Raw genomic sequence first — 14533 nt, 5'->3', positions numbered from 1 at the left:
TTTACAAAAAAACAGATGGGAACATACTGCATACTCTTCTGCATTTTGCTTTTTTTCATTGAACGTACTTAGGAATTTTCCATACTGGCACGGAGGTGAAACATCTTTTTATTGGTTGTCCTTTATTCCATTTTATGATCATTCCATCATAAATAGTCCCCTCTGAGGGACATTTAGGTTATTTCTGGTTTATCACGATTGAAAACAGTACTCTAGGAAACATTGTCACACATGTATCTTGCTGTCCTTTTCCAAGTATTTAAGGTAAATTCCTAGCAGTGGAGTTGCTGCGACCAGTGGGTCCATGGATTAAACTTTCACCCTCAAAAACAGTATCATTTTATATTCCCACCCACATGCATGAGAGTGTTTCCTCCCTCCCACAGCCTTGGCAGACTTTAAACTTATCAACTTTTTGCAGTTTGTTGTAATTTGATTTTTGATTGCATTTCTTTAATTGTGACATAAAGCCACTTTGTGTTTATTGGTCATACGTAATTTTTTCCTTTGATCTGTACATGAGTGCTGACTCCATCTTCAACTTTTTTAAAAAAATTTTTTCCTAAATGATTTTGATGAACTCTTCAGAAAACAAGGAAGTTAGTTCTCTTTGTTCAGTTTTATGGCCCTGCCTCTGCTTGCCTTGAATTTGATAACTGCAAGATTCAGATGAAGTTATTATAGAGCTTGATGGATTACTCTATTTTGAATTATTGATTGCTGACTGCTTTACTAATATGTACAATCATGAAATACCAAAGATTTTTTTTGTTGATAGTTGTTTGTTAAAGAATATTCTTTAAGAAATCACCTTGCTTAAACAGCAAATTGACAATGCTTTTAATCCAGAAGAATGTCATGTATCCACCACTGTTTGAGTTACTGAATCAGCTACATTCTCTTGGACAGAGATGGTAGAAATAAAAGGGAACTTAGTGGTTTTTAAACCTTTTTTTTTTTTTTTTTTTTTTTTTTTTTTAAGGAGTTCTGCTTTTTCTCTGGTTCTAGTGTCATATAGCTGTCTAACCTGTGGCATGCTGCCTAATTTAATATTCTTTTTGATCCAAACATTTTCCTCACTCCAAGCCTTTTCTTTTGTCGTTACCATTTTTATGTTCTTTTATATGTGCTATTTGTGTTCATCTATGATTATTCCCTTTTTTTTTTTCCCTGCTTGTTAAACCTTTTAAATCTGAATGTTATGGGTAAATTTCACTGCAGCTTTGTTGATTGGTTTTCTGAGATAATTTCTGTTATTTTCTCATTTGTCTTTTTTAACCTAGTATCATTTGTAATTGTTTATACAGAATTTTAGTTTTTAAAGTCTCTCTGTAGTCTTTCCTCTTAGATTTTGAGTTATGAATTCATAGCCTGTTATTTAAATGAAGCTTTTGAAATCCGTTTTACTGATCTGTATCATATCTAACTATGCCAGTATTTCCTTCCTTGTCTGACGTGAACTCTAAAATTATATGAACACTTTCTCCCTGTTTCCTGGCATTTCCACTCAAACTTGTTCCTCATTCTTGGTTGAAAATGTGTCCAGAGTTGTAGTTTTCTTCTTTATTAATCAAGCATGTCAGGAATTTGTTAGAAAACTACATATGGTTGAATACTTTTTCTGTAAGTATTTTGACAGTTGTAAAGTACTATTATCTTTCCTGTTTCAGTTTTATGCACTATTCCAAGAATGTACCCATTTCTACCTTACTAAGGCACGTGTATTGTGTTCCACTGGATTTTTTCATAGATACATGTATTTTAGACTTGTGCTATCTAGTATAGTAGCCATGAGCCACATGTAGCTATTTATGTTAAAAAAAAATTTTTTTAGTGTTTGTTTATTTTTGAGAGAGAGCGGGGGAGGGGTAGAGAGACGGGAGACAGAGGATCTGAAGCAGGCTTTGTGCTAAGAGCAGAGCTTGAACTCATGAACTGTGAGATCATGATCTGAGCTGAAGTCAGACGCTTAACTGACTGAGCCATCCAGACGCCCTATTTGTTTAAATTTAAATTAATTAAAATAAACATTGATTTTCATTTGCACTAGTCGCCTTTCAAGTGCTCAATAGCTACATGTGGTTAGTGGCTACCATGTTGGACGACATAGATACAGAACATTTTCATCATTGTGGAAAGTTCTATTGTACAGTGCCATTCTAGACAGTGCCGTTTTGCTTTTCATTCTAAAAAGGTCTCATTCCTGGAGATGATATAATTATTCCTTCTATGGCTATCTCTGGTATTAAGCAAAATAAATTTGAGATATTTTGAGGTGGGTTGCATTTTACATATTCATAGTTATAATCAGATTACTTTTAAAAATCAACTTTATTGAAGTATAATTTATGTGCAATGAAATGTAGTCACTTTTAAGTTTACAGTTCAGTGAGTTTTGACATGTATACACATCCATGTAAACAGCACCATAGCCAAGATTTAGAACATGCCCTTCTGCCATCAGGTCCCCAAACCTGGTTCTAGGCAGTTTCTAAATCTTAATTGTAGTTAAGTTTTGCCTGTATGTATATTTTATATAAATGCAGTTACATGGTATGTACTTTTTTTGTATCTGGCTTTTTTCTCTAAGCATAATTATCTCAGTTGCTGCTTGCATCAGTAATTTGTTTCTTTTTATTGCTGAGTAGTATTCCATTGTATGGATAGGGCAGGATTACTTACCCATTCACCTTTGATGGACATTTGGGTTGTTTTAAATTTGGGTCTATTATGAACAAAGCTGCTATGAGCATCCATGTCTAAGACTTTTGTGGACATTTATTTTCATTTCTTTTGATAAATATCCATGAGTAGAATTGCTGGGTCATATAATATAGGTTAATAAGTTAGTAAAAGAAAAAAAAAAAATAGATGTGAGGTTAATGTAGCAGAATAGAAATCATAGGAAAACTGACACATACATTGTTAGACAAAGATGCCAAGATAATTCAATGGGGAGCGGATACTCCTATTAACCAACGCTTTGGAACAACTGAATGTTGGTATAAAAAATAAAATGAACCTTGACTATTTGTCATATACACAAAAATCTCATACTACATACAAATGGATTGTAGATAGAAACATAAAAGTAAAATTTAAAGCTATAAAATAGGTAAAAAGAGAGAAAAAAATCTTTGTGACCTTTGGTTTAGTTAAAGATTTCTTAGTGCACAGGAAGTTAAGCATGAAAAAAAATTCACAAATTGGACTTTATCAACATTAAAAATTTCTGTTCTTTGAAAGGCACCATTAACAAAAGAGAATGAGTCTGGGAGAAATACTTGCAGTGCATATACCTGACAAAGGACTTGAATTCAATACAATATAAAGATGCTTTTACAAATTTGTAAGAGGACAACTCCATAAAGAAAAGGGCATAAGATTTGAACATAAACTTTACACAGAAGATATGTAAATGATAAGTAAGTATATTAAAATATATTCAAAATCAATCATTAGGGAAATGAGAATTAAAAGATAGTGAGGTGTGGTTTCATATTTACTGGGATGGCTAAAACTTAAAGGGCTAATTGGTTGGCAAGGATATAGATCAACTGAAACTCTCAACCATGTTGGTAAAAGTGCAGAGTGATAACTTCTTTGAAGAAATACGTGGCAGGTTTTTTTTTTTCTTTTTTTTTTTTTCAGCTTAAATTTTAGTTAATATACAATGCAATATTGATTTCAGGAGTAGAATTCAGTGATTCATCACTTACATACAACACGCAGTGCTCATCACAAGTGTCCTCCTTAGTACCCATCACTCATCTAGTCCATCTCCCACCTCCCTACCTCCATCAACCCTCAGTTTGTTCTCTGTAGTTAAGAGTCTCTTATACCTCCCCCCATATGTTCATCTGTTTTGTTTTTTAAACTCCACATAGGAGTGAAATCATGATACTTGCCTTTCTCTGATTGACTTATTTTGCTTAGCGTAATACATTCTTGCTCCATCCGTGTTGTTGCAAATGGCAAAATTTCATTCTTTTTGATAGTTGAGTAATAGTCTTCTCTCCCTATCTGTCTCTCTGACATCTTTTTTTTTCCATTCATCAGTGGATGGACATTTGGGCTCTCTCCGTAGTTGGGCTATTTAATTCTGCTATAAACATTGGGGTGCATGCTTCCCTTCAAATCTGTATTTTTATATCCTTTGGGTAAATACCTAATAGTGTAATTGCTGGATTGTAAGGTAGTTCTATTTTTAGTTTTTCCAGGAATGGCCACACTGTTCTCCAGAGTGGCTGCACCGGTTTACATTCCCACCAAGCAGTGCAAAAGGGTTCCCCTTTCTCCACAGCCTCACCAACACCTGTTGATTCTTGTGTTGTTAATTTTAGCCATTCTGACAGGTGTGAGGTGGTATCTCATTGTGGTTTTGATTTGTATTTCCCTGATGATGAGTGATTTTGAGCATTTTTTCATGTGTCAATTGACCATCTGGATGACTTCTTTGGAGAAGTGTCTATTCGTGTCTTTTGCCCATTTCTTCACTGGATTATTCGTTTTTTTGGGTGTTGAGTTTGGTAAGTTCGTTATAGATTTTGGATACTAACTATATATATTATTTTTAATAGCCTTCTGAATTTTCTCAATGGGTTATAGTTCACTTCCCCTACTGTTTCTTTTCCCTCTAGTTTTATTTTCTTTAGTACTGGGGATTATTGTCTTTGAGCATAGACCTTGACGTAAAGCTCTTAGTTTTGCTTCTCTGTTTACCTTGAGGTAATTAATATAGGAAAAGGCAGTACTGTCCAGGCAAGTGTTAAGAGTGGATTTTCAACAAGATACTTTACTTGTATTGGATGTATAATTATACATTTTAGGTTTGACAACATGAAGGTAAGTAGGAGAAAATAGTTAAGGACTAGAATGTTTGGAGCACGCCTGTGTTAATGGGATTAAGGCAGAGATGACTTATATGTTGAAAAGGAAAAACAACAACTCAGTTTTTGTTTTCGTAGTAGCAGCGGCAGCTGTAGATGAGTAGAGTTCTAAGAGCAAGTTTTAATTTAACATGAATACAGCAGAAGTAAATATGATGCCAAATAGCTACAGAAAAATATAGCAGATAAGTAATTATTTTGCTGTTTTTAGATATGCACTTTTCTTTTTTTTAAATCTGTTTTTGGATTAGTAGGGACTGTCCAATGTTCTTAGGCTCTTTTCTGAATGGGATACCTTAAAAGAGGGTTTGCTTCTGGGTTTCTCTCCAGGTGCTAGGAGCATTTGTTATGATTGTGGTTGTCTGTACTACAGTGTATCTGTAGTAGAGCTTGTCACATAGGAGGTACTCAATAAATATTTCCAAGATGAATTTTTATCAGTTCCCCAAGCATTTGAAAATGAAATAATGCTCTAATAATATAAAATTTAGTATCAATATGTATTGGTACCAAGCAGAGATCTACCAATTCATCTTTAAGAAACAGATTAACTCTCAGGTTTTACAATAAGACTTGAATTTAATTCTCTAGAATATAGTCTACATAAAGCCCGTCAACGGGTTGGTTAGCTGTTGAAACATGGAAGAAACATGGCTAAGGGAAAGGAAACTTTAGCCAATGAACTTCAGATATTTTGGGCAAGAGATGGAAACATCCTGTTGTGGAGATGGAAACATCAGAATGTCTTTGTTAGAAATTGATTTAACTAGCTTCTTTTGTTTGATTCCATGTTTACTCAGCAGCAGTATAATTTCACTTTTCAGTGCGTCTGCTTATGGCAAGATCTTGAACTGGCCATAAAGATGTGAATAATTTTGTTCCTGTGGCAGTTGGATTTTTCAAGGAAATTAATATATTGCCATTATGGTCATTATGATATTTATATATCAGTCGTATGATATGAGTTTGAATTTGTCCCTGAAAAAAACAAAAGCACCACTCAATATACTGACAGGATCAGGGCTTACCCAGAAAGGTAGGAGATCAGACCCTGGACCATCACACTAATAGTACTTCACCAAAGTAATTAACAGAATTTTTGAGGCCTATAAAGAAAGCTTATCTTGCAACCCAGATTCTTTTCCCCCCTCTATTGGAATGAGTTTAGTGGCATGGTCAAGTGTTTGGAGCAGCTAGATAGAATTTGGCATTTGATTTATGTGATCTTCTTTGCAGTTGAACATTTTGTATTCATTTGCCTGTAGAGTGCTCTCCAGTTGGTAGAGCAAGTATATGTAAATGTGTATGTACTGTATTTCATAAAGAAATATTGTAAGGTCAAATTTGAAGTTATTTTATGATCACTGGCTTTCTTAATTGGAGTATTTAGCCCATTTATATGTAGTATAATTATTGAAATGTTTTGTTTACGTCTGTCATTTTTCTATTTGTGTTGAGTTGTCCAGTATTCATTTATTCATTCATTTATTCCTTCATTCCTTCTCTCTCATTCGCCTTTTCCTGTCCTTTCTGGAGTTAATAGAATAACTTTAGGTATTTAATTTTAATTCTGTTGACTTTAGCTGTACTAAATTTATATACTCATACATATTTTAGAGATTGCACACCAAGAATTACAAAACACATTCTTAGCTTACTATAGTCCTCTTAGAGTTAGTATTGTCAGCATTAAAATGTAAGAACCTTACAAAAGTAGAATTCCTTATCCTTCCATTTCTTTTATGTGGTTATTGTCATATATTTTATATCTATGTATGTAATAAACCCCAGAATACAGTGTTACTTGATTGCTTTAAGCAGTTGTCTTTCAAAGCAAGGGAAGAAAAAGATGTTCTTTTATAAATATAAATATCTTTTATATGTACTCCCATTAATTCCCTTCAGCCTGAGGGCAACAGATTTTCACTCATCTTTTGTTGATCATTTTTGAGGGGCATTTTGCCGGATATAGAATTTGGAGCTGAGGTTTGTTGTTGTTGTTGTTGTTGTTGTTTTCCCCTTTCAGCACTTTAAAGATGTCATTTCATGAGCTTTGATAAGAAGTCAACCATTATTGATAGTCCTCTGTTTTTGTTTCTTTCCCTTTATCGTTGGTTTTCACTGGTTTTGACTAATATGCATAGTGATTCTTTTTCTATTTCTCCTACTAGAGGGTTAGTGAGCTTCTATAATCTGTAACTTGATGTTTTACACCATTGTTGGGGAATTTCCAGCTGGGATGTCTGTAAAAAATGTTTTTCTGCTCCATTCTCTTTTACCTGTCCTGAGACTCCAGTAACATATATGATAAATTACTTTGTATTGTTCCACAGGTCACTGAACTGTTCATTTTTTCAATTTCTTTTTTTCGTTCTTCAGATTAGATAATTACTACTAATCTGTTGTCAGGTTCATTAAATTTGTATTCCAGTTAGCATTTATACATAACAAACCACCTCTAAACATAAATACGACGTAGAACATTTATTTATCTTCTACTCATGCATTCAGGGAGTCAGGAATTCAGATGAGGCATGGTGGAGATGGCTTGTTTCTGCCTCACAGTATCTGGAGCTTTAGCCGTGAAGACTTGGTGACTAGAAATGAGTTGACACATTGGGGGCCCGAATTATCTGCAGGTGTTTTCACTGGCATGTCTGGTAAATGCTGGCTGTTATCGGGTCTTCAGCTGAGCTGTTGGCCAACACCCCTTTACTTGACCTTTCCAAGTGGTCTCTCCGTGTAGGTTAGTTTGTGCTTCATCGTAGTATGTTTGTTAGCTTGGTGTCCAAAGTAAGGATCCAGAGTCCAAGGTGAACGTATGTGACATGTTTATGATCTGGTCTTAGAAATCACTCACTGTCACTTTTGCTACACTCTCTGAGTTCCAGCAGTCACAAAGCTGTGCCCAAGTTCTAGGGAGGAACCGCAGACTTTACCAGTTGATGGGAGAAGTATTAAAGGTACGTTAATGAAGAGTGTGTGGGATGGTGCTACAGTCACTCTTGGAAATGCAGTCTGCCATGTCTTTCTTCTGCAGTCTCTAGTCTTCTGTTAAGAGCAGAGTAGATTGTTCTTTCCAGATACTGTACTTTTGAGACCTAGAATTTCTGTCTTTTATAGTTTCTGTATCTTTGCTGAGACTTTTCATCCTTTTACTTATTGTAATAACCTTCCTTTACATTCATGTGTGTATTTGCAATAGCTGCTTTGTAGTCCACCTCTGCTAATTCCAACATTTGGTTCATCTTGGAGTTGGTTTCTATTGACTGCTTTTTTCTCTTGGTCGCGGGTCATGTTTTTCTGCTTTGCATGTCTAATAAATTTTAATTGTATGCTGAATGTTGCGAATGAGATGTTGTAGGGAGTCTGGATTGCTACTTTCTTTATGGGTGTTGAGTTTCACTTTGGCAGGCATTTAAATTAACGGTTAATCTGGTATTGTCAGCCTTGGTTTTCTTTGTTAAGGCAGGCCTATTTCAGTTTTGTCTTTCATCTTAGGGCATGGTCCTCACTTCGAAGGTGTGGCCTTTCTGGGGTCTCAGCTGAATACCTGAGGTGCTTACATGAAGTCTCTCCGTTCTGGCTGGGCCAGAACTCCTTCTCCTGGTACCGTGCTGTCTCCGGTGTCCTCTCTAGTATGCTTTCAGACCCTGCGCACCTGCAGCCAACCTTTGGCCAAGGACCAGAGGTGCATTTCCGTATGGACTTCTGAGGCTCTCCCATTCATCCCCTTTTCTGTGCTATTCTGTTGCACAAACTTTAGCTGCCTTAGCACCCCTGAGCTTAATCAGATCTCTGCCTTTTACCTGGGTGAGATCTTTGTTACATTTGTTGTTTCTGCTTCATCAGAAGAGACCCTCCCAGCTGAAAGCACGGTGGTTGTGGGAGTACTCTCCTGTTTTTCTGGAAGCCTCAGAAGCCTGTGCTGCCTTCTGTTTAGTGCCTCAAATAGTCACCTCATCCATTTCGCCCAGTTTCACATTTGCATATAGCAAGAGGATGATTTGTGTACCAGATATTCTGTAATGGTCAAAAACGTATACATGCTACTGTAAGAAAATTTTTATTAGATGACCCCTTTATATTGAATGCCAATATGAAAAGAAGATTCTTAGAACAAAATTATTTAAAGCATGTAATTTGGTTACAATAGCTATTATAAAATAACTTATAATGTTCAAATTTTGCTTTTTATTGCATTTTACCCATAAATTTGTATTGACTTTCTCTAGAAATGGCAGATACAGTGAAAATGTTTATATTATTCTCTCTTCCCAACTACTGGTTAAACATTGCTAATCAGTAATGATATTCTTTTCCAGTTTTCAACCTGGATGTTTTTTTATAGTCTTAATATTGCACCCCAACAGGCCGCCACCAGTTTGATGCCTGTTTGCCAGTTCTAGCGTATTTCCATTTTACTAACCCAATCAGTATTATTTTGTGGGATATTTAATTTTATGAAAGGTTACCCCAGTGGATAATTTTCTAGAACTAAGGTGATTTAAAAAAAAAACAAAAAAAAAAACTCAAAGGAATCATTCAGGCTATTTAGTAAGTCCTCAGCACTTAACTGTATCGAATGTAGAAAAATACAAGATTGGGAAGCAGAAATTCTCAGCCCTTGTGCCTCTAATAATACTTGAGATTTAAAAGAGAATCAAAAACTGGGTTTGAATATACCTTATAGACACCTAGCCAAAGTAACCCGAGAAGTGTCTTGATGAAATTAAAGATTGGGCTTTCCATGGCTATGCCTCTAGGAGGGATTTAAAGAGCATTTACTAGCATTTTAACAAATTGTTTGTGTTTGGTTACTCGTTGTTTCTCACTGGGATCTGATTTGTGGTTTTGTGATTGTGTACGCCAATAATTTCTTTTAAATATCCTCAAGACAGGCTCAGTATGAATGAAACCTCATGAGTCTTCATAAACAGGAATTGCATGAATCTCATTAAAACTATTTCTCAAAGAGGACTGTTATCACATTAAAAAAAAAAAAGCCTAACTTCTATTTTTTTCTAATTCAAAAATAGTATATGAAAATACTAATTTTGTGTAAACTAAGATATATTGTTCAAAAGCAGTTGGATTTCTAAGCTCATCAGACCCATTTTTTGGAAGTAAAATAGTTTGATACAACTTTGTCCGTTCTGTACTTTTTGGGAAAATACAGTAGGACAGGCAACTTTTCTTTTCTTTTGAAAGTAGTCTACGCTTCTGTTTTAACAGCATAGTTGCAGAAGTGTTGGAAGCGAACAGTGAAAACCTGCGTCTGTCCCCGAGAACTTTTGCTAACCATTATGACCGTTTTGGTAGGTGCCCTTTCCTTCCTTTAGGCACCACTTGAATGTGCCTGCGGGGCCGCCACGTGGGAACCCTGCTCCCTGGATTTGGGCAATAGGATGTGCATGTCCTTGTTAATATAGTGTTGCTTTATGTACTTGGATTCAAAAGTTAAAATGACCAGACCCAGGATGAACTAAAAATAAATTGTTAATCCTCCGGAACACCTTTTTCTCTGCTCACATTTACATTACAGGCTTTCTGTGAGAAAACTGTAATTTGCAGATCATTTCCTGCTTATTCATTTTCTCTCCAAAGAAACCCTTGGAGGAAAAGATAAGGCAGATAGTGATGAATTGTTGTTTTCTGAATTTTATAATCACTGTCCTTCAAATAATTTGTTTTTGTCTTGGTTATCCCAGTTGTCCATAGCATTTATCTAAATTTCTAAATTTTCAACCAAATTAAAATACAAACAGAAAAAGTTAAAAGCTTCTGGAAAAAAGCATAGAGAATATCTTTGTGAACTCTAGGGGTAGGGAACGATTTCTCAGAGAGAGGACACAAAGTTCTAAACAAAAGAACAAAAGAAAACTTTGATATAGTGGATTGTATCAGAATTTAAAATCATTGATTGTCAAAACACGTTATTAAGGGAATGAAAAGGCAAGTCATAGACAAGGAGCAAATATTTATGTCAGTACATGTGTCTGACGAAAGACTTTTTACCCAGAATATATAAAAGCCAGTAATAAATAAAAAAGCCAGTTAATACAACTGGGGTGGGGGAGAAGAATGAGCCCATGATTTGAAGAGACATTTTAAAGAAGAAGGTATAAAAAAGGCTAATAAACGAATGAAAACATGCTTAAAGTCACTAGTCATGAGAAGGAAATTTAAAACCGCAGTAAGATACCATTTTATGTACATTAGAAAGACCGTGATTAAAACAGCACCAGATGTTGATGAGACTTTGGAGCAACTGGAACTCTTTTAAAATGCAGATGGGATTGTAAAATGGTATCACTGTTTTGGAAAACCGTTTAGTAGTTTTTTTATAAAGTTAAACATACCACCTGTCTACCCTGTCTACCTTATGACCCAGCAGCTCTACTTCTAATTATCATTTATTTATGTGAGGAACGAAAAGCATGTGTCCCCAAAATTCTTGCACAAGAATGTTTATGTACTTACTCATAATAACCCCAAACTGTAAACGTCCTAAATATCCATCAAAGGAGAAGGAATAAATAAATGGTGGTGTAGTCACACGATGGAATCATACTCAGAATGAAAGGAATGAACTGTCGATATAGGTAACATAAATCAATCTGTAAAACATTAGATTGGATGAAAGAAGCCAGTTGCAAAAGACTATGTATCATGTGATTACATTTATATGATGTTCAAGAACAAGGACAAATTAATCTGGTACTAGTAGCTGCCTGGGAGCTTGCTGGGGTTTGACTGTAACTGGGCATGAGGGAATTTTCTGGGGTGGTGGAAGCATTCTATATCTTGATTGAGATGGTTGTTACAAAACTCGTAGAATTGTACACCTAAGATCTGTTTGTTTCACTGTATGTAAATGTTGCCTCAGTTTAAAGAAAAAGTACAAACTGAGAAAGGTACAGGCATGGAGAAGATAAAGATGGAACAAGAGACAAGAGACATAACACTTTTTTCTGTAGTGTATTCAAGTTCGGTAGAAGTCGTCATAGAATCAGTGCTTCCTTGATTAGTTGAAGAAGTAGGTTAAAGTGATGTATCATAAAAAGTGGCACATACCTTAAATATTTAAAGAAAAGAACCTGTGCAATATTAGAATCAAATATTGTTCTACAGGTTTATTAACAACCACCACCAGAACCAAAAAGTAGTTATTTTTGTTTCCTTCTGCTTGTGGACCCCTTCTTAGAGTGATTTTAAGTTAGGATTACGAATATGCCTGCCATGTTGGTCATTTGTTTTTGGTTTGCAGTAGAAAATAAAGATTAGAGATAAATTAGAGAACAGCCATAGAGAAAATCAGTGATCATCTTTTTCTTCTCCTTCATTAGTAGAACGCTTGCTTGTTTGCTGTGTACATGTTTTCCCAGAATGCCCATAGTAATTCCAGCTCCCCCTTTGGCTAGATATGATAATGTGACAACTTAAGATCTGTGGTTTTAAGTTGAGTGATGATTTCTTAAAGGAGGGACCTGTTCTTCTTTCTCTTCTCCAGTCTGTTACTGCTGCAGATATGGCACACCATCTTGGACCTTGCGGCTGCCGCTCATATTGGCCAAACAAATGGTGGAACATTCCTTTTATGAAATCCTTTTATCCAGTCCTTTATGAAACATCTACCTTACCAGCTGTAGACTACTAATCCTGGAGTTTATGTGAGAAAATAGTGTATATAATATATTCAGTAGCATATTTGTTTACGAACTCCACCTCCGCACCCCCCCCCCCACCTTTTTTCTGTTTCTCACAGGTAACCCTTATTCCAATTGATTCAGTTACTCCATTATTAGTTTGATAGCAGGAGCCATAGTTCATAAATAATTTTATCCCAGGGAAATAAGCACAGTTTCAAGTATATAATACGTGTTCTCTCCATATTCTTAAATAAATAAAAGGTAACATTGATAGGAATGGGTATCAAGGAATGAACACAGGAAAGCATACCATTCAAAATAAATACTAGTGACCTGAGCCCTCGATGAAGCACTGGCCATGCAAGGAAAGAGCCTGGTCTAGAAACTGTTGAGTGGTTTAGAGAATGAGGGCCTGACTCTGCAGAAATAAGAGGAACCCATCTTGTCATACTAAATCCATGAGAAAACGTTTTGTTGGTGTAGGAATGTCAATAGAGAGCCATTATTATGTTAGTTTTGATTGTAATCAGAAAATTTTCAAAAACCTAATACTTGATGTATTATAGTTAACACACTAAGTAAAATCTACTTATAGTCTAATGACTTAATTTTTGTGTATATAAGTAATAATATTTTGACATTTGCAACAACTGTAGTGTGACATAAAAATATATCATTTTAATTAGTGACAAAGTTACTTGTGTACCACTTGTATTACTGAGTGACACGATTTTTCACATCCAAGTTTATGAACTCTTTCCCCCTCCATCCCAACCACACACATACTTTCAGCCCTTCTTTTGCTCGTTAAATAGTAATTTTGGTTATATCAGTTTTGGTTTTTATGTGATTATGACTAGATAAACACCATTTACAGTTAAGTAGTATAACTTTTTTTCTGGAAAATTTTGTTTTCCCTGGAGTTCTAATTCTCTCTCCCTCTCTTTCAACTTTAGTTTCTATGTTCTTATCCCTGAACTGTGTAAATCTCTCAACATGTTCAAGCACATTTGGCATTATGTCAATTTTATCTTCTTCAGGAGCCTTCTGATGTACCCTAATCTGGGTTAGTTGTTAACTAGACTTTCTTCACCAACATTCTGGAAATTCTCTTTTCCCTTCTCATGAGTTGGATTCTTCAGTTCCTGGAATTGTCATCTTTCATGGTTTCCCACCCTTCTTTTGGTGGAACAGATCTTCTAGTAACTTCCTGAGACAGACTATGTGGGCAGAAAAATTACTTGAGACTTCTCTTATTTAAAAATATCTTTATTCTATATTCACACTTGATTTGTAGTCTCTTTTGGTATGGACTTCTAGGCTGGGAATAATTTTCCCTCAAAGTCAGAAGGTTTTCTGCAATTGTTTTGTAGCTGCTAGTGTTGCCATTAAAAACGGTGATGTAATTCTGATTCCAGATTATTTTTATGAAACCTGTTTCCTCTTGGGCAGCTTCTAGGGTCTTAGGTTCTTGTCAGTATTCAGAAATTTCACTAAGCTATGTATGCCTTTATTTGGGTCTGTTTTCATCATTTTTGCTGAATACTCATTGTATCCTTTCATTTTGGAAACTCCTTCAGTTTGGGGTATTTTTCTTGAATTATATCTTGCATTTCTTCTCCTTTTGTTTTCTTTTCTCTGAAACTTCTATTCATATGTTGAAACTTTTGGGCTTTAAAATTTTTTAAAATCTCCTCTTTTGTTTTCCATTTGTCTTTTCTATTTATCCCGAAACATCCTCAGCCTTATACTTTTCTAACTCGTCTGTTACCTACCTCATAAGAGTAAACAAATTTATATGCATAAAGTTTTTCAATGTGATAAATGAATGTGGTAAGTGCTTTTGTTGACTGTAATTGTTGTTCAGTTTCTTAACTGGAGGGAGAGGGCTTTGGTCTGGATTCTTTGACTTACTAGCAGTATAACCTTGGGCAAGTTGTGTAATTTCTTTGATATCTACTTTCTTCATTTGTGAAATGTGAATGAGCTCTC

General features: G+C 35.2%; 1 protein-coding gene across 2 annotated transcripts in view; it reads left to right on the top strand.

Annotated features, from left to right (window-relative positions):
* The window catches only part of PTEN (phosphatase and tensin homolog), a 92124-nt gene that overhangs the window by 39925 nt on the left and 37666 nt on the right, over positions 1-14533 (top strand). Inside the window, exon 1 of one of the 2 annotated variants that reach the window (XM_019430038.2) lies at positions 12504-12562. The exons of the other annotated variant lie outside the window; for it this stretch is intronic. Within the exon in view, the coding sequence (XP_019285583.1) occupies positions 12561-12562 (2 nt within the window). The 5' untranslated portion in view covers positions 12504-12560. Of the gene's footprint in view, positions 1-12503; positions 12563-14533 lie in introns of those variants that run through there. 2 annotated transcript variants of the gene reach the window in all.

This window comes from Panthera pardus, unplaced genomic scaffold, assembly GCF_024362965.1.
Source record: "Panthera pardus isolate Hobbes unplaced genomic scaffold, ASM2436296v1 HiC_scaffold_22, whole genome shotgun sequence".
NCBI lineage: Eukaryota > Metazoa > Chordata > Mammalia > Carnivora > Felidae > Panthera > Panthera pardus.
The sequence above is the reverse complement of the archived record's forward strand: the minus strand, read 5'-3'. Positions and strand labels throughout refer to the sequence as shown.